Source organism: Podarcis pityusensis (assembly GCF_964106645.2).
Source record: "Podarcis pityusensis genome assembly, chromosome: 3".
Lineage (NCBI taxonomy): Eukaryota > Metazoa > Chordata > Lepidosauria > Squamata > Lacertidae > Podarcis > Podarcis pityusensis.
Window position 1 is genome coordinate 110833723 of NC_138026.1, and position 27396 is coordinate 110861118.

Below are 27396 nucleotides of genomic sequence, written 5' to 3' on the forward strand. Positions count from 1 at the left end.
GCGTTTGTCCACAGACAGCTTCCCGGGTCATGTGGCCAGCATGACTAAACTGCTTCCGACGCAACGGGATGCTGTGATGGAATGGGTACATGAATTAAGGAGCTGGGAATGGCTACAGCTTTCTCCAGCATATAAACTGAGTGACAAACACATTTGCTGCCATGTGGTGCACACATGACAGGAGCGCTGTGAAGCAAAGATAAGGGTTTGAGGCAAGAAGTGCGGAACAGCTTATCCGAATCTCTTCCTTGCCCAGATGCTGCTTTGAAACTGAAACAAATGAAGTGCGTCGAAAGAGCAGGTCCCAACCATGCTCCCTTTGCAAGCCAGTAAGGCAGGACCAGGAAGCAGCATCCAATAATCTGCTACCGTAAAATAAAAAAAAGGCGTGAGAACCCTTTTTTGGCTTTAGCTACAGTCATACTCAGCTAATCTTCTGGAATTACAGTAGTTTGGTATTTATTTGAGAGTCCCATGGACTGCAAGAAGATCAAACCTCTCCATTTGGAAGGAAATCAGCCCTGAGTGCTCACTGGAAGGACAGATCCTGAAGCTGAGGCTCCAGTACTTTGGCCACCTCATGAGAAGAGAAGACTCCCTGGAAAAGACCCTGATGTTGGGAAAGATTGAGGGCACAAGGATAAGGGGACGACAGAGGACGAGATGGTTGGACATTGTTCTTGAAGCTACGAACATGAGTTTGACCAAACTGCGGGAGGCAGTGGAAGACAGGAGGGCCTGGCGTGCTCTAGTCCATGGGGTCACGAAGAGTCGGACACGACTAAACAACTAAACAACAACAACAAAGTATTTATTTGTTTTGTTTATATACTGCCCTTCATCACTAGATCCCAGGGAAGTTAGGAAGGAATTGCACATGAAAACATTACGTAAATGTTGCCAGAGTGCAGGTGTGGTTAGAGTGCTGGATTTGAAATGGGGAGATCTATGTTAAAAATCCCAGTGGGTCACCTGGATCACTGGGTGAGCACGGGCCACTGGAGATTTCGAATCCTCACCTGCTTACAACAGGGGTTGTCGTGATAATAAAAATAGCAGGTGGAGCCATGTATGTTGCCCTGAGCAGCTTGGGAAAACAGTGAAATATAAACATGCAAAATATCCTCCAGATAGCAGTAATTAACAAACAAACAAACAAACAAACAAACCACATTATAAACAGTCAAACACAAGCCAGTCACAAAACAATGTAAAATCATTGACACTTACTGAGAGTAAGATGTGTTATAACACTGCAGCAATGGGGTACAAAGAGCTTCAAAGACTCCTCAGGACAGCACTGAAATGTCACAAAGAATCAAGTTCTACATTAAGATCTCTTTGCAAGCATGGAAGTTTGTATGCTTTAAAGATAATGAGCATCCTACAGCAATAGTTAGAAATCTGCCTCTGATTACTGGCCTTGATTCTGGAAGGCATGAATGGCTGGGTAAGATAATGTGCAATTTAAGGCCCACAAGCACAGAGAGAACTGGCAAATATTCCCAGGGCCAGCAAAAACAGAGCAGCTAAGGTTACTCCTTGGTTTGCATCTCAACCAAGAAAGGCTGAAAGGAGGGAAAGAATAAGGTCTCACTTTCACGGCAGCTCGGCACATGTCGGCCACCATCCGTCCTGCTACTCTCGTCTCAAATATATTCGAAACGGCAAAATTGAAAACCTTCTCCAAGGCAACCTAAGAGAAACACACAAAAGAAAAAGTGCAATTCAATCATCCAGGTAGGAAACATCACTTTATGGTCAGATAGATAGATATTCTGATTTAAATATATAATTGATGGCACTCTCACAATGCAGGCAGAGGAGCTACGTGGAATCCACTGTACGTTCAGTCTCCATCATGATGAGAAAACCAGAAAGGAATAAGGAAACCAAGTGGTCACCAACGCCATGTGGCAAACCACTTTTGGCAAGGGCATCGCAAGTCAAACACTTAATGTGATAGTTCTGCTCTTGTATAATATACAGGGAACATGCAGCTCCTGGTTCCTTGGGGCAGCAGCACAGTGCTAGAAAGGCAGGATATATGACTAAGGGAGACACAATAGTTCTTCTCTGGGCATGCCACTTTCACCTACTGCCTCCTCCACAGATTGACCACCCATGATTAAAAGAAACGTGCTGGTAATAGGTCTGTGAAGCATCCAGGGATATGGAGACAGCTTAGGCAAGTCCAGCAGGTGACTTAGGGAAGTCACCCACCCTTCAGAATACCATGGAGTCCATCAGCTTTAGCAGATAGGAAAGAATAATAAAAGCTTGCTTAAGAACCATTTGATTTCCTAAGGCAGAACACAGGAGTCATGTACATATTGATGAAGCTGCTTATTAAGGAGCTAAAAGATACACGAAGAAGGCCTATGCCCTCGGGGGGGGGGAATAAAGAAAATACAACGCATTTAATTTTAAGTCTGGTGTTGTCTTAAATCAAGCTACAGTGTGATTTTCCCCTTACATTCTAGCACACGGGTCAGTAAACTTTTTCAGCAGGGGGCCGGTTGTCAGGTAAAAGCACCAAGGCAAAAGCCAGCTCCAGATGGCTGGAATGCAAAACAGGTTTGCAGATGTACTGTTGGAGAAAAGGTGGAGCCTATTCTCTGTACTGAGCACCGGATGTTAGCTCAGTGTGTCATATGACCTGTACTGGAAGTACAGGGGAGGAGTGTCGTGACTCTTCTGATGGAGACTGAAGGGTGCAGTCGCATTTCTATGTACTGTTGAGTGACAGGAATAAAACATGTAGAAAGGACTCCTGTCTGTCTCATTTCTCCTCCCTGGGAGAATGCAGGGAGGGAGAGAGAAGCAGAGAAGCAGAGGGTGTGTTCTTCTCACGACAAATGAGAAGAATCGCCGGGTTTGTTTACCTAGCCTGCCGGGGTCGCAGACGGACGGTAAACACAGTATCTCGCTCAATTGCCTCGGGGGAGGCCAGGTACCTCTGCCTGCGAGCCGAAGATACTAACATATGGCAGCCTTCGGATGGTTTCGATTCATCGGACATCTGCATGAGAGGCTGGTGGATTGTCCTCCTCTGCTCCAAGGAGGAAGAGAAGCGTCTGAAAGAAGCCAGAGGCTCAACAGACAGCTGGTGGAAAGAAGAGGTGTTTTCCAGAGCAACAAAGTTCAAGGTATGCTGCATTTCAGGCTAAAAGTGTGAACGCAGTCTGATTAATTCACTGGTTCACGGAGCTGCGTTTCAAAGAAAACAAAAGCTCCGGGAGGAAGAGGCCTGCAGCTTGAAGGCTGAAGCCTGCATTCCACAAATTCTTGTGGTTGATAAACTGTCCTATTGAAATGCATTGTTGCTAAGTAACGGAAAGTTGGAAAGTTACTGGCAAAGGGGCTGGACTGTGAGTGTGAGCCTGGGAAAGTGAAACAAAACCAGAGAATGTTTTGGCTACAAGTTCACGTGCCCTTGGAAGGGACTTTTCATAGCAGCCAGAGTTTAGCTGCCAGGTGCAAAAGACCGTAAACAACTTGCAGTTTGCTGCGTGAGAAAGGAAAAAACAACTGTTGGATTTTACAGTTTGTTTGACAGTGTGAGCTGGAGGCTTGGCTTCAAGATGGATGCCAAGAAAGGGGGAGGTTTGCCTTGCCCACCTCCCTTAACCAATGACAATTATTCATCTTGGTCTGTAAAGATGAAGGCCCTGCTGCAGAATCAGAGGCTTTTTGATGTAATTGAAAACCCCATCCCTGCAGCACCAACCAGAGGTTGGGAGTCACAGAATGTAAGGGCCAGGACTGCTATAATTCTGTGTGTCTCAGATGATCAGTTGGTGCATGTTCAGCATTTAGAAAATGCGAAAGAGGTTTGGGACACGCTGCGTACAACGCATCAGAGAGATGCTGGTTCTTCAGCGTTGCTGTATTTTGAGAAATTGACCAATCTGAGACTTGCGCCTGATGGAGATGTTCAAGCGCACCTGACAGAAATGAAGTTTCTGCGTCAACAGATGGTGGAACGCAATTTCCGTCTTCAGGAGGAAGTGTTTTGCTTCATGATGATAAACAGCCTTAACCGCACCTACAAGGTTGTTGCCAGTCAGCTTGGTTCCCTACCGGCCGCGCAGCTGACCGCGGAGAGAGTGTGTGCTGTGGTCCTGAATGAACACGACAGACTTGCTGCACTGGAAGTGAAAGACAGGGGGAGGGAAGAACAGAGTTCTAATTCCCCCACTGCTGATGCTACTGGAGAGCATGGAGTAGCATTGAGTGCTGTCCGATGCTACAATTGTGGACAGACTGGGCATCTACAGCGAAACTGTAAGAAGCCGCGCCAGTCAAGAAGAGCAAAGAGCAGCTCTACGAAGCCTGAGGCGTCAGGCAAAAGCCGTTCCAAGTGCCAGGTGAAACCTGCAAAGGCTATGATGGCGAAAGGAACCACGCCAGATGTTGGGAACTCGTTCATAATTGACACGGGCACAACGGTTCATATGTGCCCGCACAGACAACTGTTTTCGACGTTGAAGAAGCAAAGCTTCACTGTGAAACAGGCCAACGGTCAAGAGCTGGGAGCAACCGGAATTGGGACTGTGTATCTTGAGAGTCTGAACTTGACTATAAGTGATGTTTACCTGGTTCCAGAACTGAGATTTAATCTGCTGAGCGTGTCGCAGATTGCAAAGAAAGGACTGAAACTGACCTATGATGCTAAAAGCTGCAAGATCTACAAAGATGGAGAACTGTTTCTTACTGCCAAAGAGAAAGATGGACTGTATTTGTTGACTTTTGATCAAAGTGATTACATGAAATGTAATTCTTCTGTTTCTAACGAAATCTCTCTTGCAAGTGTGACCAGTGTGAGCACCAGGAAGCTGACCAAGAAGGTCGACAGAGCATTTCAGCGGGTGTATGCTGATGTGATTGGTCCTCTAGAACCATCTAGAGGCGGTGCACGATATTACCTTTTGTGTGTGGATTGTTTCACTAATTATTCTTGGGTTTATATGATGGAGAAACCGCAAGAAACTTTAGAAAAGTTTCAGGAGTTTTGTGACAAGGTTAAAAGTATGCATGATGCTAACATTGATTGTCTTTTCACAGATGACAAGCAAGTTTTTCTGTTACAGAAGTTTCAGAAGTTCCTGGATGGAAAAGGGATAGACCACAAAGTTGCAGTTTCGCAAGAAGCGTGGAACAGGGGGGTCTGTGTTAGAGTGAACAAAGAATTGCAAAAGGGGATGAATGCGCAATTGCTGAGTTCACATTTGCCACATGAATATTGGGCCGAATCGCTAGCGTCCTATCTTCATGTGTGGTTGAGAAAGGTCTCAACAGAGTTGGGATGTTCTCCTTTTGAGACGCTGTTCAATAGAAAACCTTCTGTTGCCTATTTTAAGGTTTTCGGGTCTCATGTGAGAACAGAAGCTCCAGGTGGAGTAAAGAATGCCAGAGGCATTTTTGTGGGATATGAAAAGGGTCTCTACAGAGTAATTTTGTCTGAATCTGGTCAGGTGATTCTCACAAAGTTCCTAGAGAGTGCTCCAGAGCAAGAGCGGGTTGTAGAACACACATTTCCCACAGGAAACGATTCAGATTATGATGATGATTTTTCTGATGTCACAGATTACAGTGGTACCGACGATGACAGTGATAGCTCAGAGAGTTCAGTTGTAACAGTCATTGAGAGTAAATCTCACACAATAGATAGGCCTTCACAGATGAAGGATGAACCACTGTTTACTATTGGAACTGGTTCTCCAAAGAGTCCTGAGACTGAACCAGTGAGCAGAGAGGATCAGAACCTCATACGCAGGTCTGAGAGAGTTACAAAGGGTGTACCATCAAAGAGGTACTCAAAAGAGTTTGCTAACGTAGCTGTTGCATGTGTTGCTATTGTTAACAACTCAAAGCAGGTTGAAGCAGTGTCTAAGTCAGAGACAAAGACACAACAGAGAGTAGCTAGCCAAGGTAATGCAGAAGCACTCATTCCTTGGAAGCCAGACAACCAGAGAGGTACACTGGTGAAACCAGTGGTGGGGAGTTCCAAGGGTGGAACTGAAACAACAGGGGACTGTTATATGTATAACAACTGTTTGTTCTCTTCTCTGGATCATGTTTTGCCAATTGATGCTTTTGGGGGAGGATGTCAGGTAAAAGCACCAAGGCAAAAGCCAGCTCCAGATGGCTGGAATGCAAAACAGGTTTGCAGATGTACTGTTGGAGAAAAGGTGGAGCCTATTCTCTGTACTGAGCACCGGATGTTAGCTCAGTGTGTCATATGACCTGTACTGGAAGTACAGGGGAGGAGTGTCGTGACTCTTCTGATGGAGACTGAAGGGTGCAGTCGCATTTCTATGTACTGTTGAGTGACAGGAATAAAACATGTAGAAAGGACTCCTGTCTGTCTCATTTCTCCTCCCTGGGAGAATGCAGGGAGGGAGAGAGAAGCAGAGAAGCAGAGGGTGTGTTCTTCTCACGACAAATGAGAAGAATCGCTGGGTTTGTTTACCTAGCCTGCCGGGGTCGCAGACGGACGGTAAACACAGTATCTCGCTCAATTGCCTCGGGGGAGGCCAGGTACCTCTGCCTGTGAGCCGAAGGTCCACTGTCCCTCAAACCTTGTGGGGAGCAGGACTATATTTTTGGGGGGGAATGAACCAATTCCTATATGCATCCAGAGATGCATTTTAAATAAAAGCACACATTCTACTCATGTAAAAACATGCTGATTCCTGGACCGTCCGTAGGCTGGATTTAGAAAGCGATTGGGCCAGATCCGGCCCCCAGACCTTAGTTTGCCTACCCATGTTCTAGATGTTATTTAAGTCAGAAAGAAGCAGGCATTTCCTTGTTCTAGTTTCCACTAAGGTGATAATCCTGTGTCCAGGTTATACCACTTCAGATTGCAGGTGAGAGCTCAAATGGATGCATTTCCTCCATACAAAAACATGGCCTCCACACCCGAAACGGAGAATGTCACAAAGGAAGAAGGTTCTATAGCCCAGGTGCAGGTTTATCATCTTAATGGAACTAGGTCCTTAACATCAAGCTTCAAAAGAAACAAAAAAAGTCATGGAGTTGTGACATCACAAAGTCCACTCTTGGCATAGAAAACAACATCAGCACAGATCTGAAGAACTATGCTATTAATTCTGAATGTCAAAGGGGGCTTTTGGCTTGTATGTCTCAAATAGTCATTCTCCTTCCATGCTGCTTGGCATGCCTCTTTTTAAACTGACACATGTTTCAGAAGTAGTTTGCGGTACAGTATGAGGTTGTGCCATTTTAAATAGCGAAGTAACCCACCCTCTGTCCCCAACTAAGCATGTCCAAGTAGATCTTGGGAACCCATATTGTATATTCTGCTTTAATTGTGTGCTACAATTTTAGTGCTTTGTAATTGCAGGTTAAGCAAATGAACATCTACACTGGCCTTTTAATGTACTTCCTTCCCTAAACACAGAACAGGGAAACCATCTACAGTTCCACAAGCTTTTGTTTTACAAAAAAAAGTGAGGCAAAGAAGTTGAACACTCTTCCAACTCTTGGTGACACATACCTTAAATATCTCTTTCGAACACTGTGTGAGAATTGTGCTGAAAGTTGAGGACAAGCCTAATTCCACTAAACTCTCCAAATGAGTCATCTTTTCTGTCTCAGTCTCTTCTCTTGTTTGCTCCAGTGTGCTGCTTTCTATGAGCGCAAAACACCTGCACAATAAAAAGACAAAGAAAAAATATTAGGATTTTGTTTTGTTTTTACCATCACTGATGTCTCTCCACACACTGTCTGCATAATAGGTTTGCCTGGCTTGTAAAGTCAGTGCTTGATTCATCTTCAAAGAAATCTAAAAACCAAGGAAGCAGAAGAAATCTGCCACAAGAAAAGACAGGAGTGTCTACTGGGCTAAAGAAGCACAAAAGTATCATGTTTTTGGCTGCAGGCTTCAAAGTGCGCAGTGCCAAATCAGAAAACTGAGGGGGAAGGGAAGAGCTGAACAGCCACTCATTTTGCAAACAGCCCTGGAGAAAGGCACTGGGATGCTGTAGCAAGATATATCCAAGCTCATGGCTTTTGCTGTTGCAGTTCTGCCACTTGAGCTCCCTGCCTCTCTCCATACCTTGCTGGTTCTACACCTGCAATCCCCTTCATAAGAACATTCATGCACCGCAATCAACACTCTCTCCCTCTATTCACAAGCACCAGCCTAAAGAACAAGCAGTCTGTGAATCCTTCAACTTATCATTTCCCCCAATTTTTAAAATATGGTTTAAAATGTTTAATCTTAAACATACATCACGCGGGTGGCGCTGTGGGTTAAACCACAGAGCCTAGGACTTGCCGATCAGAAGGTCGGCAGTTCAAATCCCCGCAACAGGGTGAGCTCCCGTTGCTCGGTCCCTGCTCCTGCCAACCTAGCAGTTCGAAAGCATGGCAAAGTGCGAGTAGATAAATAGGTACCGCTCTGGCGGGAAGGTAAAAGGCATTTCCATGCGCTGCTCTGGTTCGCCAGAAGCGGCTTAGTTATGCTGGCCACATGAGCTGGAAGCTGTAAGCCGGCTCCCTCGGCCAATAAAGCGAGATGAGCGCCGCAACCCCAGAGTCGACCACGACTGGACCTAATGGTCAGGGGTCCCTTTATCTTTACTCTGTATGTAGCCAGGTACTATTAAAAGCATTTATGTATTCATCTGCCCTGTCACCAATAGAGTTGGGAACATAAATTAGGAGAAAACATCCGATGGGCAAGACTAAGTTGAGAAACACTTGGAAAGCCAGCAGGGCAGTTATCACATCACCAGTATACTGTCTCCCACCACAACTTGCCTGTCCATAAACTGCAGTACAAAATCTTCAAATTCAGCAGTAGCAGAGCACAGTTCTCTCTCCACCTATGATGTCAGGGCACAACAGGAAATAAAATACTTTAGTTTCCAGTCCTTCCAAACTATGATACACTTTCCAGGAAGCTGCTAGAAACCTGAGAATGATCTTACATATCCCTTTTAGTTTAGCTAGGCCATAGACTCAGACGAGAACAGAACCATCAAAATACAGTATTATGAAATTATTATTTTCTCCAAAAAATCATTATACCGTCTTCTAAACATTCTGCCCCTCAGTTACCCAAGCCACAATCCTCATTCTTGTCAAACAGGTTAAAACTCCAAATCCTGGGATCAGAATTGAAAAACTGTACAAAACCAAAAACTTTCATTTGCAAATTTGGGCCATATATGTAATTTGATTCTTCAAGGTGCAAAGCATATTTTTTGCTTGTGAAGTATAGACAAAAGAATATTATTTCCCCTTTCCTGAAATGGGCTTTGACTTATACAAACATCTTTTCCCCTCTCATATTTACACTTTAACATCTTTTTAAACAGTTCAACATGCAATAGCTTCTTATACTTAAAAAAAGCATATATTAGCCAAGAGCTTCTTACACTAAAGAACACTAGAAACAGCATATATTAGCCATTTAACACCTTACCTCTGTGAGGTTATTTCTCTCTCGTAGTGCAGATGAACAATCTACTAAAGGCACAAGAGTGGAAAACGTTGCAATAAACTGGAATGTGATCTATTGGAAGATGCAAAGGAAGTTTCAGTGTGAATCACTTATACTGAAAGACAGCATGTTTGTTTTTTGAACTGTAATGTGAAAAACTGAAATAGGCGGTAAGGCAAACCCTTGTATCAGGGTTGGGTCAAAACGTCTGCCCACGCATCCTAAACCTCATGTGTGAGGTAACATGCCTCGCACCACAATAAGTGAATGCTTACTTTGAATTCCTGCTGCCTTATACCACAATTCCTTTTTAAGGTAAATGAGCACAAAAGCTGCACATATGACAACAAAGGATGAGTATGGGATCCCCCGATTTCAAATGTCCATATCAAACAAGAGGGTTGCAAGATGAATTACAAAAAGATGTCTGGCACAATGTCTTATTACGTTGAATATTTTGTAGGAACCGCACTCTGTTCATATTTGTGTGTATTAGTTTAAATTTCCAGAGTCTTTTAAACACTTGCTTGGTATAACACATGGAACATGCCTGGGCAAGTAATTTATCACCTTTTATTATATAGATTTACTTTACACATTTATATTTTATACATGTGGTAGTCCCACCCCCTGCACTACCAAAAATAAAATAAAATGTGGTAGTCCTTTGCTATAGCTGCCCACTAGGTATCATTTTTCTTCCTTGTTCTCCATATCCTGAACAACCACTATTTATAATTTCTTTCCAACAATGTTAAAAACACTTAGGCAGAGTGGATAGGTAAGGGAAAACAAAGCCACCAGAGAGTTATGCATTCTTTTATAGTTTTATTACATTACAATACAAGCCACCAAACTGCACTCATTTGGGCACTGCTATGTGAGCTGTGCCTTTCAACCCCTAGAACGGAGCTGGTCAGGGGTCCTTACAAGGGGGAGAAGTGGGAGCCTGGAAAAAGGGGGGGGGTTGAAATATGACAACAGGACACATGGGGGCAGGGCAATGAAGCTGCGGAAAAATCTGACTGTGCCGTAACCATACGTGGAAGAGAGTTTACTCACCATGCATTTGCTAAAGTCGTTTGGATCCACACCAGGCAACGCTCTCATCAGCAGAGGCAACATGTGCGTTGGACCTTCGGGAAATGACTGGCCCCCAGATACCAGGCTACGAGCTACTCCAATTACACAGCTTAAAGTGGCTGTGAGTTGGTGAGGTTCTGTTAAAGTCTCCAGTGCAGGGTATGTTCTATGCATTTTTGTGGAAGAGAAAAATTACCATTAGATGAGCTCCCTTCTATGGTGACAGAGTGCATCAATGAAATAATTGTTTGCATTTCTACTCATGAAGGGATATAGGGGGGACGCGGGCGGCGATGTGGGTTAAACCACAGAGCCCAGGACTTGCTGATCAGAAGGTCAGCGGTTTGAATCCCCGCGACGGCGTGAGCTCCCGTTGCTCGGTCCCTGCTCCTGCCAACCTAGCAGTTCGAAAGCATGTCAAAGTGCAAGTAGATAAATAGGTACCACTCCGGCAGGAAGGTAAACAGCGTTTCCGTGCACTGCTCTAGTTGGCCAGAAGCGGCTTAGTCATGCTGGCCACATGACCCGGAAGCTGTTCGCCGGCTTACTTGGCCAATAAAGCAAGATGAGCGCCGCAACCCCAGAGTTGGCCACAACTGGACGTAATGATCAGGGGTCCTTTACCTTTACCTTGAGTGATATAGGGAGCTACCGTATACAGTCCGCTGGGTCCATCTAGCTATGTATGAACTATAATAACTGCCATTAGCTCTCCAGAGTTTCAGAAAGGGGGCATTCCCAGCCCTACCTGGAGATGATGAGGATCAAGGCTAGGACCTTCCAAATTCAAAGGAGTTTCTCTACCAATGCATTATGGCCCTCAACTACACCTGAACTAAATATATGGCCCATATGCAGAATGTGCAAAATAAGTTCTCAACCAGGCAGCTTTGTATGTTAGAACCAAGGGTCATTCAATAAAGCTGGAAGGTGGGAGGATTGTGACAGACAAAAGGGAAATAACTTCTCCACAAAGCACAACTTTAGAGACAACTTTAAAGATGATTAGATGGGCTCATGAAGGACAAGGCTATCATCAGCTACTAGCCATGATGACTTTACAGTGGTACCTTGGGTTAAGAACTTAATTCGTTCTGGAGGTTCGTTCTTAACCTGAAACGGTTCTTAATCTGAGATACCACTTTAGCTAATGGGGCCTCCCACTGCCACCGCTGTGCAATTTCTGTTCTCATCCTGAAGCAAAGTTATTAACCTGAGGTACTACTTCCGGGTTAGCAGAATCTGTAACCTGAAGCGTATGTAACCCGAGGTACCACTGTATAAGCAAGGGTAGTCAACGCAGCACCCGACAGAGACACACGCACTCCCTGGTGCCCAAAGCATCCCCTCCCCTCACACTGAAAGGGGAGGCTTCAACATTAGCCTTGGGAAAAAAAAGCATTCTACGGTAGCCAGCAGGTATGTGCATGGTGTCCACAACGGCTTGTCCAGTTTACAAACGTAAACCCGCAAGCCCAAGAAGGTTGGTGACCTCTGCTGCGTAAGCTCTCCAGGATCAGATGCTGGAGATCAAGAGTGGGAGCGGACTATTGCCCCCCCCCAATGTCCTGTTGGTGGGCTTCCCAGAGGGAACTGGTTGACCATTGCAGAAAACAGAATGATGGACAAAGTAGGCCTTTGGTCTCAACCAGTCTGGCTGTATGCACTTGACATCTTAGTGCTCCACATTGGAAAATAAGACATTAAATTATTTTCACCTGCAGGAGCTCTAATCAGATGTATATTTTTGTAACAAAACAAAAAAAATCCTTCCAGTAGCACCTTAGAGACCAACTAAGTTTGTTATTGGTATGAGCTTTTGTGTGCATGCACACGCATACTAAAGGTCATAACAATAACAAACTTAGTTGGTCTCTAAGGTGCTAATGGAAGGAATTTTTTTATTTTGTTTCGACTACGGCAGACCAACACAGCTTTTATAGTTTGTCTATATGAAATATAGACACTGAATTTCAAACAAACCCTGTGCGGGCTATGTAAAATAACATTAAATATCAGCAAAATGAAGTTGCATTGCACTTCTTCCTACTCGGGACCACATGAAAAAACCTACGGCAGGAAATTTTCATATTGTTCAAATTTGCAGCCGATCCTCTGTTTTGTGGCAATTATAAGCTGCCATATTTGAATGGCAGTATTATAATTTTTTAAAATAAATCCATAAAACGGAAGAGAGGCAAGAGGAATGCATCATGCATCTCAACAGCAGTCCAATGTTCCCTTGCCAAATTTGACAAGTTTTTCAGCTGCAGAAAGGACGCAACACTTTTCTTGGCCATCTAAAACACAGACGCTAAACCACTTTTTGCCAATCCTATTTGGACTCACTTTTCAAGTACTGGTGGGATTACCAACTCAGGGCGCATCAGTGCGAGATTCTGCAGAGCTTGGGCTGCTTCTAGGCTTCCAGTTTTGCTGAACATTGCTAAAAGAACAGGCTGAATAATACATTCTACAAAGTCTGTTATATCCTGGTCGGTGAGTTTATGGCTGTCAGGCACAGGAGTAAGCCAAGTCGTCTTCTTGTAACGCTCACGATGCAATCTTCTGACAACGCTACTGGGTAGCCGCTGAAGCAGCTTCATTAGCTTGTTCTACCACCATACAGAAAAGACAAGAGAATCAATTTCAGTGACACAGCAGTAAGAAGAGCTACAAAAGCTATTATGCCTTCTCTACACTTAAGTGCATTAAAAATCAGTCAATTTCTGGGCAATTTGTCAAGAAGCCTAATTTATCCTATTCCCTTAAAATATATATCCAGGGCCTATTTGGACATTCAAATTATTTTCCATGCAATATGGCCAGATTATCCTTGAGAGACAATTGAGCTGAGAGTGTAACTTGTAGCCAAGCTGGATAGATGCAGCCAGAGCTTCTTGGAAACAATGTATGTGAATAAAGTGGTTAAAAGTTTTGTATTTTTGGGAGTCAACGACCACACCTTTCATTTTCCACCAAGATGGTGGTGTTCAACTAAGTTTTATTCACATTAGAACCCCTGCAATTAAGGAACTCAACTCAGTCATGTTCATTAATTTGAATGGGTCTTCTCTAAATAAATCCTAGTTGAATACCACCCAGTATTTTCAACGTCTGACTCAATGTAAAAGCAGGTTTAGACAAAACTGGTGTGCAGCTATACTAGTACAATTAAATAAGATGGCCTAGTCAGAATACAATGCATCAGTAGCTGAAGAAAATGAAGAGAACTAAGATTCCACTCCAAGACAAACACTGAAGTGCTTGATGTCAAGATCAGAAATAAATGTATATATACACATAAATCCTTACCAACCAGCGGCCGTTATTTGAGGGATGGTAAAAAGAGGCAATGCTTTTGAATAACCCAGACAAGTGCTTCTGTACAAGCTTGCTTGGTCCACCCTGTCCAGAAACAAAGATAAACCAAGTTATTTGATACAACTTCAAAGAACACGAACAGGGCCAAAATGCAGTTATAAACCACTCAAATTTTAATGGGCCCCAAGATAAAGGATTAATAAAGGGTTAGAGTCGCAACATGTTCTTTTCAGTAGCAGGGAACATACTGAGGTGGAAAGCCAAACCCAGCACAAAATATTTATAATGTTTGACAATCACGTGTAGGGGAAACCAACCTTCTCAGTTATCTAAACTGTGCCCTCAAAAGGTTTTCAAAATATGAACTACAGAAGTTCCAACTTCCAAAATGGAAGGCTGGAATTTACAGGTTCACTGTGGGGCAGCTAGCACCAAAACCCACACAAAACAGATGTAATGTACTGTATGTAGTTTTCCTGTTAATTCACCCCCTAAAAACAAGTATCTGACCTATCTGTCCAGTACTAGTTAAAACAAATTCAAAAACATTCTCATACTAGTTTATAATTCAGAGGATCTGAAGGAGAAACTTCCTTTTTCTAGTTCAAATCAGAAAACTTCATTTTGATCTGACTCCATTTTGTATCACACTGGTGTATGAACTCTTAACTAACCCTTCCTAGTAGGGAAAAAATTGTTCTTTGGTAGGAACGATGAGAAACCGGTGTCCTGGTACATTGACAGAATGTATCATTAATCTCTGAAGACAATAACCATAGCAACAACTGAAGGAATGCTAGGAGATCAGCTAGGTGGAACGATGGCATTTAATCTTGAAGTCAATTGAAAAATGGATATATTAATCAAACATAAATGGAAGAGGAAGCTAGCAGACAGCCTATCTTCTGCTGTGTATGCGCTGATAACCTCTAGGTTAGATTACTGCAGCACATTATATGTGGGTTTACCTCTGAAGAGTTCAGAAACTTCAGCTGGTGCAGAATTCAGCAGCCAACTTGCTCATGTAACGCCAATCCTGGCACTTTAAGTATATAACACCAATCGTGGCCCAACTTCACTGACTGCCAATTAGTTTCTGGGTCAATACAAAGTGCTGGTTCTGACCTATAAAGCCTTAAATGGCTCACCAAAGCAATACTTTAAGAACCACCTCTCTTCATATGAACCAACCCAGACCCTGCAATCATCATCTAAGTCCCTTCATTGTGTCTCCCTCCACAAGGTCCACAAGGTGGAATGTTCTCCCCAGAGAGGCTCACCTGATGCCTTCTTTAGATATCTTTAAGAGCCAGTCAAAAACATTATGCCTCTCCCAGGACTTTGGCTAATTAAACAACTTATGGCCTTTTAAACTCCAGGGGGAGGGGTTCTTTTTTTTTGTTATTATGTTACATATTTTTGCTTTTTTAATATCATAACCCATCCTGCATTCCTCAGACAAAGGGCAGTATGGAAATTTAATAAATAAAGAATAGGATAAGTAGTCAAAAGTTAATAATGAAAGACACTGATGAATCACATGTAATCACATATTATTGTAATGAAAGGTTGGGGAGGCACAGGCAGAGGAGCCATAGATTTCTGATGGGCTTAGGTTTCACGAAGTGGGTTGTAACTGCTATAGAATGTTTCGTTGTAATCGTATGACTGACTAACAGTAGCACCGAAGTGTATAAAATTACATCACGTTGCAGTCTTCCTGTAATTTTTCTGTGTGCTTGTAGCAATAAAAGCCTAGTTTTTACTTCAAGCCTGTGTCTGTTTGGCATTCCATTGGGGACCCCCTTCAAACAGACCCCTAGGAATCTCTCTGTCAGATCAGCTGTGAGAGCGCTACTTTTTAAACACACAAGCATCCAGAGAGCAATGTGTATGCTCTCATAATCTACAACAGAGATCTGTGAAGCTACCTGACACCTCGCCAACATCAGATTAAGCAGTTTTATCTGACCCCAGCAGCCCTGCCAAACTGATTTATAAACCAGTATGTGATTAAGAGGTTTGTGGTGTAGTGGTTAAGAGCGGTAGTCTCGTAATCTGGGGAACCAGGTTCGCTTCCCCGCTCCTCCACATGCAGCTGCTGGGTGACCTTGGGCCAGTCACGCTTCTTTGAAGTCTCTCAGCCCCACTCACCCCACAGAGTGTTTGTTGTGGGGGAGGAAGGGAAAGGAGAATGTTAGCCGCTTTGAGACTCCTGAAGGGGAGTGAAAGGCGGGATATCAAATCCAAACTCTTCTTCTCTTCTTTCACTCATAAAGGAAAAGGTTGTTTTCAGGAGTGAGATAAATCCCACGTGTCTCTTGGGGCTTTTTTGAGGTCCTGGGCAAACCAGAGGACATGATGCCTCCTGGGATGCTTCCGGCTACATGGTCATGGCTTAATTACTGAGTATGATCACCTACGTAGTAAGAGCCCAGGACAGAATGCTCTCCCTTAAGAAGATAGCCACACCAGCTCTTGGTTATGTAGCACAACTTTATTTATTCCCAAGCTTGTGGGCAGCCAAAATATTTATCATCAAACTGCTGCTTGCCTTCTATCACTGTGCCATTGAGAGCGTGCTCACTTATGGCTTATGTGTGTGGTACGGAAGCTGTACTACCCAGGACAGGATGGGGTTGTGCAGGGTTGTTAAGGCAGCAGAGAGCATTGTTGGCTGCCCACTCTCTACCTTAGAGCAGATTTATGCCACAAGGTGCCATAGGAAGGCACTGGACATAGTAAAAGATCCATCGCATCCTGGTCACTGTCTCTTCGAGCTCTTGCCGTCGGGACGGAGATACAGGACGATGAAGATAAGAACGAGCCGTCTTAAGAACAGCTTCTTCTCCAGAGCGATCTCGGCCCTGAATGGGAAGCCCGGACTTTGAAAGTCATCTAATCTCCCTTGCTGTATTATACTGTATTGATTAATTAGAGTTTTTATGGAGCAGTCAAGTAATTTCGTTGTCCCCAAAGGGGGCAATGACAATAAAGATATTATTATTATTATTATTATTATTATTATTATTAACCTGCTTAAATACCAGTGTTTGGCTAACTGGGGAGAGGGAGGGAAGGTGTAGAGAAAATTAAAGGGTCCTACCATCATGGCTGTAATCCACATGACTGCATGCCCAATGTCATATGCATTTGTTAGGAATCGTGGCACTAACACTTGGTTGCTTCCCACTGGAAGATTCAAACTTCGCAGTATTCTGGTAAATATCTGTAGAAAAAGTAATTCCACAATCAAATAACCAAAATGCATTATGAACGGTGTTTGGTATTTCTTACAGTAAGAAAAGTCGCATAGCACTAGCACAGTGCTTTCAGAATAGATCCTGGAAAACTTTCAGGTAAGGAAGTGTCTGCAACTTCATTTCAACAGAACAATCTTTTGTCCACCTGAGCCATCTTGAGATCTCCCTCAATTTATGTACCATTTGCTATTTCACAGAAAGTCCACATCTCTACAAATTGGTTTGGAATTCCTCACTGCTGCATCCCTTGCTAGCATCCGCAAAGCATCTGCTTATGAGTTGCTAAAAAAAATTAAGTCCCGCCGTGCCTCCAGAAATTATCATTGCAAGTCAGTCAACTAAAGCTAAGCAAAAACCCACTTTCTCAGCAGTGGCCACTAAATATCATGCTTAAGCTTCCTACATTACTGTGCATCCTGAGAGAGGCTTGGTAGTAAGCTAATATGTTCCAGAAGAGTTTTAAAACTATGGAACAATTGTTATGATTAAGTAAGGCTTAAAAGGCCTCTAGGCCTTTTTACAGAAGCAATTTAGCACAAGCTATAAGAATGAGATGGTAATTAAAAATTATAATTAGGGAGTCACAGACACTTGCAGCAGGCAGGAGAACAAAACAGAGGAAGGGACAAAGTTCCTCCCCATATATCAGCCTTCTCCAGCCTAGTGCCCCCTAGATGTTTAGGGATACAAATCCTATCAGGAGAGGACTATAGCTCTTATGTCCTGCTTATGAGTTTCCAGGGGCATCTAGCTGGCCACTGCAGCAAATAAGATGGTGCACTATATGGGCCTTTGGCCTGATCCAGCCCTGCTCTTCTTACCTACATAGGCAGAGGTTGTCAGTAAAGTAAAACTATACTAAGCAAGCAAACAATTCTCATGTTATCCTTGTTTTAATATTATTCCTTCTATATATTAGATATTACCTTTGGAATATAGGGATCCCAGTCAATGTAGCCTATGTTATCAGTGGCCAAGCGTGCAAAAAGGTTGACTAGGTGCTGGAAAGAAAGAAACCACAGATAACTTTTTCAGTACAAGCTTTGTTCCTGCTTCTTCCCTTAACTGAACAGAGGTCATACAAGAGAACTTCAGTACATACAAAATGGGATTAACAGCACATGGCCAAAAGTTTCAACCAACCAAATTGCAAGGGTACTTGATCAAAAGATAATTTCAACTTTAGCCCCGGGGGGTGGGGTGTCAAACACTCTTAGCCCGCACTCCCTCCTCCTCCTGTATGGTAAAAGAGGAGAAATTTAGGAGATTCCCTTTCTAGTTTTAGTTATATGCAGCTTGCAACATTCTCACTTTTGACTTTCAGGTCTCTCGAATGGACAGTCATTTTAATAAGTGTTTACTTACACTGTTGTACATTGTCCTGGCACTTTGCAAGTGTGTGATACATAAATACTTTTGTAAATACTAAATTATAAAATGTAATTCGGGAGCAGAATTATGGTTAATACTAAGATTAATTTCAACAAGCCAGCTTTAGGAACCATGGTTTGTAATTTACTTGTTTGAAACTAATCATAGCTAGAAGCAAACTCTCCCAAACTCCTCCTTCTGGCCATGTGGGAGGAAGGGGTGTGCATACCAAAGACTTGTTGCTGCTTGTGCATGTAATACTAAACCACAGCTTAACGCAGGGGTCAGCAACCTTTTTCAGCTGTGGGCCGGTCCACCATCCCTCAGACCATGTGGTGGGCCGGACTATATTTTGGAGAGAGAAAATGAACGAATTCCTATGCCCCACAAATAACCGAGAGATGCATTTTAAATAAAAGGACATATTCTTCTTATGTAAAAACATGCTGATTCCCGGACCGTCTGCGGGCCGGATTGAGAAGGTAATTGGGCCGAATCCGGCCCACGGGCCTTAGGTTGCCTATCCCTGACTTAACCGATGTTCACATGCAGCCTATATCTGCCCCAGGCTTGAAAGCTAACACAATGCTGATGTGAGAAATACAAAATTCAAGGGCCTGAAGTCATGCTTTACTTTACAAAACTCTGACAGTTCAATAATATTTATGGCAAACAAAAATGAGCCCTTTGCCAGAGTCATATGATTTCTCTGCAAATTAAAAAATCATAGTTAACTGGTGTGATCTGAAAGAATTAGAAAGTACACCCATTTCAATGGCCTAGATTTTGACTTTCAGCTTGGAAAAACAACATTACAAAAAGGTTACAAAATGAAAATTTCGCAAGTAAGAATGTAAACAGGAAGAAGAACCCAACCAACGATGGGCTTCTTTATTCAACTACTGGGCACATACAAATCCTAAATAAGCACAACCCACCCTAGAACTAATATTCCTGGTCCAATTGCAACACTTTGGTGACAGGGGGGAGTGGGGGAAAGAAGCCAAAGCAGGAATACTTACTCCTTCCCACTGCGGAAGATTCTGAACTGAAACCCACAGGCCTAGAAACTCATCAAACCAGAGCCTGCAAGACAATGAAATCAGGCAAACAGATTTGTTGCTACGCCAAATTCATCATTCCCATTCTTAATAATAAACACTGCTCCCACCCTAATCATAGTAACAATTAATGCTCGGTATTCAAAATATGAAGTGCTATATAAATATTAAATGGCACACATAATTATCTCAGAAATCATTACACCATCCCACAATGTCAGTCATTATTAGTTATAGTGCAGGTGGTAAATTGTTAAGAGCAGCTTGCTTAAGGCCAGTTAGAGAGCATATGGATGAAGAAGAAGAAATTAAAATGGGCGTTTCTGACTCTGACTGAAAGTTTCAGGCACTTTTCCTAGTCTCATACAGAATGTCATCAAAAGATGTCCTGCGGAAAACGCCATTTTTTTTATCAGTGGCCTCCAACACCCAATACTGCTTTATCCCTTGGTACTGTTGTCCCCCTTCCCACTCAAATCATTTCTAAACCCACAGTTGGATAATTGAAATTTGACTATTTTATAGCTGCTCCAGACTCCCATCGCTATATTAAAGACACTGGCACATGCCTATTAAGGAGTATTTGCCACTACTGGTCACAGAGCGTTTGAAGCAATGGCAAGGTGCCGCCTGGAGATTCCATTGTGATGTTCAATCACTCAACAATCAATCACATCTGAAGGAGGAAACTCAAACGGCAACACACCTTCAAGCCATGCGGCGAGGCTACCAGGAGAAAACATGATAGGGGAAAGCTGGTATTCAGAGACTCAGGAAAGGGAATTACTTTTTTTCAGACTAACCATAAAGAGGTCATTTTATGTTCTATTTTATAGAGATGGTGACATGCCTAAAGCAACTCAAAGCTCATAAACAAGCAAGCATAAATCTATAGTGCATACTGAACTTGTCAACTGACTGGCTTGCAAAATAGCCACTGTCTGGTCACCCATGACAAGTAAGAACTGCCTTCTGGTGATCAGATGGGGAAATGTTACAACTGTTAGGGTGTTTTGTTTTGTTTTGGGTTGGGTTTTCTAGGTTACAAGTGGCGTATGTATGTATGTCTGTATGTGTATAAGTGCTACTAACAGTTTTAGATTTGTAAAATTGATTGAGGACTTCAAAGAGAGGTGAGATGCCAGCAGCACAAAATCACTTTTCCATACAATCATTATTCTACCCAAACCTTAGAACCCTGTGCTTGGAACTAAGTCCTGCTGGCTGGAAGGGAGCTTACTTTGAAGGAAGTGCTGTCAACATTAGAAGCTAAAAAGCAACAACGTAAGCTCAGTATATGACTTAAAAACAAAGCAAAAGCCTCAAAACGCACAAAATAGCAAAGTATGGTAAACAATATGACTGACACACACACACACACACACACACACACACACACACAGATAATATCAATAAAACAGAGTGAGTCCATATTGAAAAGGCAGCCTCCTTGAATGTAGGAAGTCCAAATATATATAACGTTTGCTATGATGGGGTGTGCCTTATCAGCGTTTGCCACCCATCAGGATGAAAGCAACCACTTATAAAGCTATGCAAGGAACTCAAGGATGGGACACAGTCCAGAGGGGAGGCATTCTGGGGACAGGCACTTTAATAAGTGTGGCTTAATATGACCTTGAAGTGATAAGCCCAAAGAGAAACAACTGAGATATGAAGCCACTTAATGAGAACATTCAAGGACAGCCTGAAACAGCTTGGAGATAAATATGGTGCTGTCTCAACTGATGAAGGCAGAAAATATGAGGAAGCATAGTTTCTGAATGTCTATTGCGCCTAGCTGTACAGTTCGCTATCCAACTTTTGACTGTATTCCATAGCTGCATCTATATTAACACATGCAGCTTGATTTCGTTCTCTCCACTCCCTACCATGTGATTTCTAAGAGACAATTTACAAACAGAGATCATTGTTCCTGCAAAGAGGCAAAACCTCTTAGAAGAGATTCTAAGCAAGATTTCAAACTTATTGGAGACATATTCTGCTAAGAAATCCACTGGGGGGAAGGCTTCCGCCCATCAACTTCTAACTACTTCCCACACATATGTGTACATATTTGTACACATATGTACAAATATTACCCCAATCTTTTAGCAATAGTTGCTTGATAAAGAAGCTGCAAATTCTGAAAAAGGAGCCAGAATAAAATATGCTTATGCCAAAGTCTGCAGCTTAGGTACACTGGGAACAGATCCTGATCACTCAAGAAGCCACGGCTGAGATACAATGAGCTTCTGTAAGTGTGGCCAACTTTTAGGGCATGACTAAGGCAATATTTTACTCTCCCGCCCCCTTGAATTGCAAGCCTCAATGTCACATCACAAACTGCTTTTGAAACTCTCCTCATTCAAAACAAGCTTGCCTAGTGGCACAGGGATATGCTGTTTGAGAAATGCAAGCCTAAAGCACCTTTGGACGCAACTAGTCATGCAAATATTTGCATCAATGCATGGTTCCCTTAAACCTGCTTCGTATTTCATTGCTGACAAACTAAAAAAAGATGCAAAAGAGCCACAGTCCATTCATTAGAAATTTTAACCCTTGGCACCATTATTATAGCACTGAAATGCACAGGAACTGAAAGCCAAATTGAAACATGCCAAATCTATTCACACATGTCAATGACCAGAACCTCTTTAATCAAAGGAATGCCAGCTCCAGGACTGTGGGAGTCCATGAACAAAGCAAGGAACAGGTAGGGTAGGCAAACAAGAGTTCTCTCATGCTGCCTCTGACCTTCCTAAGCACATCTTGCAATATGAAAAAAGTAGTGCACTTGGGATAATGGGAATTTTGCCAGTTTTGAGCTACCAGCGAATGCACAGCCTTACCTCCCTTTGGAGACAGGCACTGGAGCCTGAACCGAAAGTCTAGACATTAAAAGGCTTGGTTTGTTTAAGGCTTAGGGCTCCAATATGATTCTGCACCCAAATCAAGTTATTAGAGTTGGTACATCAGTCAATAAAAAGCAATGGTATCTACAGTATTCTTGCTGTAGAAAGAAAAGAGTCAGGCAATGATGCTCAATATCAGCAACTCATTTGCTTCCCACTCAAGAACTAGAACTTTAATTGAATATATATAGAGGGGGGGGGGAGAGAGAGAGAGTATCAATTGTAAGAGAGTTAATTCTGGAGATCAGCTCTCAGGTAAACTGATTAGATCGTTCCTGTTACAAACAGGCATTCAGAATGTAACTCTACAATGAAGTACATGGTGCAGTTCATTACATATATAATTTATTCAAAAGCCTTCCATGCAATAGATTGTTCAGTGAGAACATCTTGAAGTAACTAAGACCAACTCACCTAAAACCTTTGTGGTGGAGTTCTGGAGGAAGAGTGGTAGGCAGAAACAGTTCAAAGTAAGTGATGGCCTTCTGCATAGTAACATCAAAAGGGCACATTAGCGGCCGCCATTCATCTAGCATCTCGGCTGTTGCATTGTCGGGGAAATACCTAAAGGGAAAGAGGGATGTGATGGGTTGGCTCATATGCACAAGTGGTAATTCAGCAACATATTTAATCAGATGGATAGAATTCACTGACACAAGGTGCAGCCACTAGAAGCCACTAGGCTCAGGCGTCTTTTTAAACAGCATTGGAGAGAATGAAGGAAAGGTGATCATGGTAGCTAAACAGGACCTCAGTGTACAGAGGCAATAAGCCCTGAAAACCAGTAACGGAGGGAGGGGGCAAAAGAAGATGGGATTGCCATCACTTGCATGGCCTGACTGTGGCCATTCCTAAGGTATCTGGCTGGCTTCTATTCTAGATGGACATTTGGCCTGACGCAGAAGGACAAAACAGATGTTCTTATGAGAACTGGAAGCAGGAGAGAGAGAGAGAGATCATGCATTAAAAGAGTGCATGAGGGGATTGTAGTGATGTGCAGCCAGGTCTCCCAAGCAGAGCCCAGAAGCCATGCTCCCATCCAACAGCCACACATTTGGCGAAAGCAAGACTATAACTTTGCTTATAAAATGTGTGGCGGTAAAAAATAATCTCACAATAAAGAATAGTCAGTTAAATATTTAAGTGTTTAATTAAGTATTAATTAGGAAGATTAAGTGTTTTTTAATGTACGTAAATTTGCTTTTTCTTTTTTCTGTATTTTCTTTTCTTTTTTCTTAGTTGTTTTTTCTTTAATTTTCTTTTTGTAGTATGAGACTGTAAATTCTTTGTATAAGTGTGCAATTTAAATAAATAAAGATTATTTTTTTATAAAAAAGTTTGTGTCATTAACAGTATGCCGGGTTTATACAATGCTGACAACATTCTTTATGCATTAGTTCCCAAACTACACAAATAGAACAATAAGACTCTCTTTTTTGGAGACCAGTGTTTAGCTTGCCCCAAAGGTAGATAGTGGCCCAAACAAGATCTGAGAGGATATAATTCATTTGGAAAGATTTACTTTAAGTATGTCAGTGAATGCATTTCCGTCTATAAAATATACAAGCATAATAGTATCAAAGAAAAATTAACAGCACATTATATGTGAATGCATCTTGGGGAATGAAAAATATAAGGAACAGCACAGTTACATGAAAGGGTTACAATATGTCAGATTAAGATTAACCTGACCCAACTACTTTGTTTATGAATGAGATAGAAGTAGTTCTTAACACAAGGAGTCTTCTAACCAAAAATATGTTCATGTCATAACTGACATATTTATTAACAACAAATAACTATAGTCTTCACTACTGAGTAAGTGGGGAGGGGGGGGTTAAAAATTGCTTACACAATTTAATCTCTCAGGGATGCATGTGTTCTATTTTCCACCAGTAGCTTCATGAATTTAAAAGTGCAGTATCTGAAGGGCTTCTGTTGCCCACTGCTGATGGCAAAACCCCATAAACACATAGGACTTCCCCCGCTTCCATAAAAGGCTAACGGGAATGCCCCCTTACCCACATGTAGAGCTATCTTGCCATTTAAGTCTTTAAAGAGAAAATATTTCTCTTCAAGAAATACATAATGGCTTTGAAAGTTGTTAAAAGTACTTACGGTCTACAGTTTTTCACGAGGGTTTTCAAAACACTTTCTACAGAGCTAAAAAAAGAAAGAGAGAGAGAGAGAAAGGTTAGGTAAATTACATGATCCTATTTCAAGTGAAGTATATCAAGACAATTGCCTGATTGGGCAAAGATTACGATGATACTGATGCAATTAGACATCTTCTTGTGTGCATGCAGCAGCTAATCTTCCTTTACTCTACAGACCTAATTACAAGGATTAAAGCTGATCTGCCCGATTCCTGACTCTGCTCTTTACTTCTCCTTGAGCATCTGTTGGGACATATAAGAGGAACCACCAATATAACAACTTATTTGATTATGTCATGTTCTGAACTAAGCAACTTTATCGGGTTTTGAATAAGAGAATGAGAAGTCACGTAATAGTCGTTAAGAGCTCTGGGATAAAATAAGTTGACTAAAATGTATCTTGTATTACTAAGGTATATTTCTAAAATGCATCAGCTCAACCTAATACAGAAAATGTGTCTATCTCCTGAATAAGTCATCCCTGGACCCTGATGACAGCTATTGATGGACGGCAAATATCCTCTTTACTGGATACAATGCTTCTCTTAAAGAATAATTAAGTTACTATAAAATCTGAATAAGAGCATGCTAGCCCTCAGAGTTAAATCTTTAAATTGAATCAATGCCTCTACCAGACAAAATGAGCCAAGAGAGACATTTCTGTGTAAAGAAGAACCTATTTAATAATTTCTCTAACAATAATACTTTACACTCTAGCTACCAAACATGCATTTCATTTTCACCTGATGAAAATAACCTGTTCTAGTTGGTTTAGTAATTTGACCCATCAGTCATGAGTATTTCATTTTCATTTTTAAAATTTCATTTTCATTTTTGCTTTGTTTTGGCAAGAATGGAGCTGGACCAAGGCAGAGTGATGCAGAAAGTGGCAACGCTAGGAAAAAAAAAAGACAAAATGGTCCAGGTCTCAGATTCATGTATTCCTAAACCAGGGGTAGGCAACCTAAGGCCCGTGGGCCGGATACAGCCCAATCACCTTCTCAATCCGGCCAGCGGATGGTCCGGGAATCAGCGTGCTTTTACATGAGTAGAATGTGCCCTTTTATTTAAAATGCATCTCTGGGTTATTTGTGGGGCCTGCCTGGTGTTTTTACATGAGCAGAATATGTGCTTTTATTAAAAATGCATCTCTGGGTTATTTGTGGGGCACAGGAATTCGTTCATTTTTCCCCCAAAAAAATATAGTCCGGCCCACGACATGGTCTGAGGGATGGTGGACTGGCAAACGGCTGAAAAAGGTTGCTGACCTTTGTCCTAAACCTTACAGGTGACTAAGATGATAGGAGCTTGTCGATGGGGTAAGCACTCCTGCGTAAGAAGCAGGGTCATAGTATGGCAGATCCTTTTCTTTCCACCTTCGTCTATGGCCTTCTATACCTCAAAGTGCCTTTTCTCATCTATGGTTGGTGTGCCAGCTATACCCTTTCTTGGATAAAGATGACCTTGCCACAGTGATTCATGCTCTTGAAATGTCAAGGTTAGATTGTAGTAACATGTTAAGCAAAGGTCTAACTTTGAAGAGTGTTTGGGTAATTTTAACTGATTCACAATACTGTACGTTGATGATGTGATTGACAGGATATACTGCACTGAGCACATTACATGAATATTGAGAATATAGTTATCCACATTTCTGTCCAATTTTAAATGTTGTTTTTGATCTTTATAGTCCCAAGTTGTTCAAGACCGGAGCATTTTAAAGGCTGTATTTCCCAATATGAGCCTGCCCAGTAAGACTCCTGATAGCTGCTGTCTATTAGTTGCTGCTGCTCGTCTGTTTAGCATTTATTTTGGGGTTTTAGTTTGTTTTAGGTTTATGTACAAATATACAAAAACTGAACTGATGTAGTTAAACTGAACTGTGCAAAGCTGGGTAGAGATGCTTAAAAACAAATCTACCTGCCAACGTTTCTCACTTTTAATTAACTCATTTTTCTACACTTTGTAACCAGAAGACATGCACACGTGTACTATGACATCGGCTGTTTTCTGTCCAATAATTATAAACACAGAAAGTTTAAGAAGTGCAGTGTGTTAGCCCTCAATGTCATCTATGAACTACTAAAGTTACATAAAAAGTAGAGTGAAAATAAGCAGTAATGTGATTATCATTGCTATTCAGAGCTACACTGTAGTGCATTTGTGAAGGTGAAACCTCTGACAGTGGTCGACGTGGATTATTCAAGCTGCTAAGCACACAAAGCAATTTTTAATTCAGCTTCTCTGAGGAAAGGGAAAGCTGCCACTTCAGGGGAAATTAAAACTTCACGGAAGTGATAGGCAGAGACTAGAAATTTTGGGAGTTAAGGAAGCTAAGCAATAAAGAGCCTGGTTGCAAGAAGGCTGAAAGAAGGGCCCAAATGCAGAACCATTTGAGTCAATAAATATTGGCTGATCATGCTAGTCAACATCTTGTTTGGCAGACCCTGACTCCCCTCTTGCCATAGTAAGAATGAACCCTGAGAATGAACAAAGGATTGAGAAAGAAGGAAGGGTAGATAGAGGCTAAGGCTTGTCCCCTCCTTTTTCCTGCTAGTGGCTCTTCCCCGTGCTTGTTTCCCAAGTTCTGCTCATGCTTTAGAATGAAAGGAGGGACATAAGAGATGCAGCAACATCCATTATGTGACTAGTAAAGTGTTTTGTTTCAAACAGGGCAAAGTAAGATAAAACAGCATGACCATATCAAGATGTACTTTTCTTCTTTGTTCTGAAAGTCATGGTGGATTT

General features: G+C 42.2%; 1 protein-coding gene across 1 annotated transcript in view; it reads right to left on the reverse strand.

Moving 5' to 3' along the window:
* LOC308474485 (proteasome activator complex subunit 4) overlaps positions 1 to 27396 on the reverse strand; it is a 201365-nt gene that overhangs the window by 42304 nt on the left and 131665 nt on the right. Inside the window, exons 2-14 of the mRNA XM_081000810.1 lie at positions 24611 to 24655; positions 22907 to 23056; positions 19542 to 19605; positions 18075 to 18149; positions 16992 to 17114; positions 13877 to 13969; positions 12911 to 13176; positions 10541 to 10727; positions 9461 to 9550; positions 8794 to 8858; positions 7526 to 7676; positions 1598 to 1696; positions 1231 to 1300 (exon numbers count right to left, since the gene is read on the reverse strand). Coding sequence (XP_080856936.1) covers positions 1231 to 1300; positions 1598 to 1696; positions 7526 to 7676; positions 8794 to 8858; positions 9461 to 9550; positions 10541 to 10727; positions 12911 to 13176; positions 13877 to 13969; positions 16992 to 17114; positions 18075 to 18149; positions 19542 to 19605; positions 22907 to 23028 — 1405 coding nt within the window. The 5' untranslated portion in view covers positions 23029 to 23056; positions 24611 to 24655. The remainder of the gene's footprint in view (positions 1 to 1230; positions 1301 to 1597; positions 1697 to 7525; positions 7677 to 8793; positions 8859 to 9460; positions 9551 to 10540; positions 10728 to 12910; positions 13177 to 13876; positions 13970 to 16991; positions 17115 to 18074; positions 18150 to 19541; positions 19606 to 22906; positions 23057 to 24610; positions 24656 to 27396) is intronic.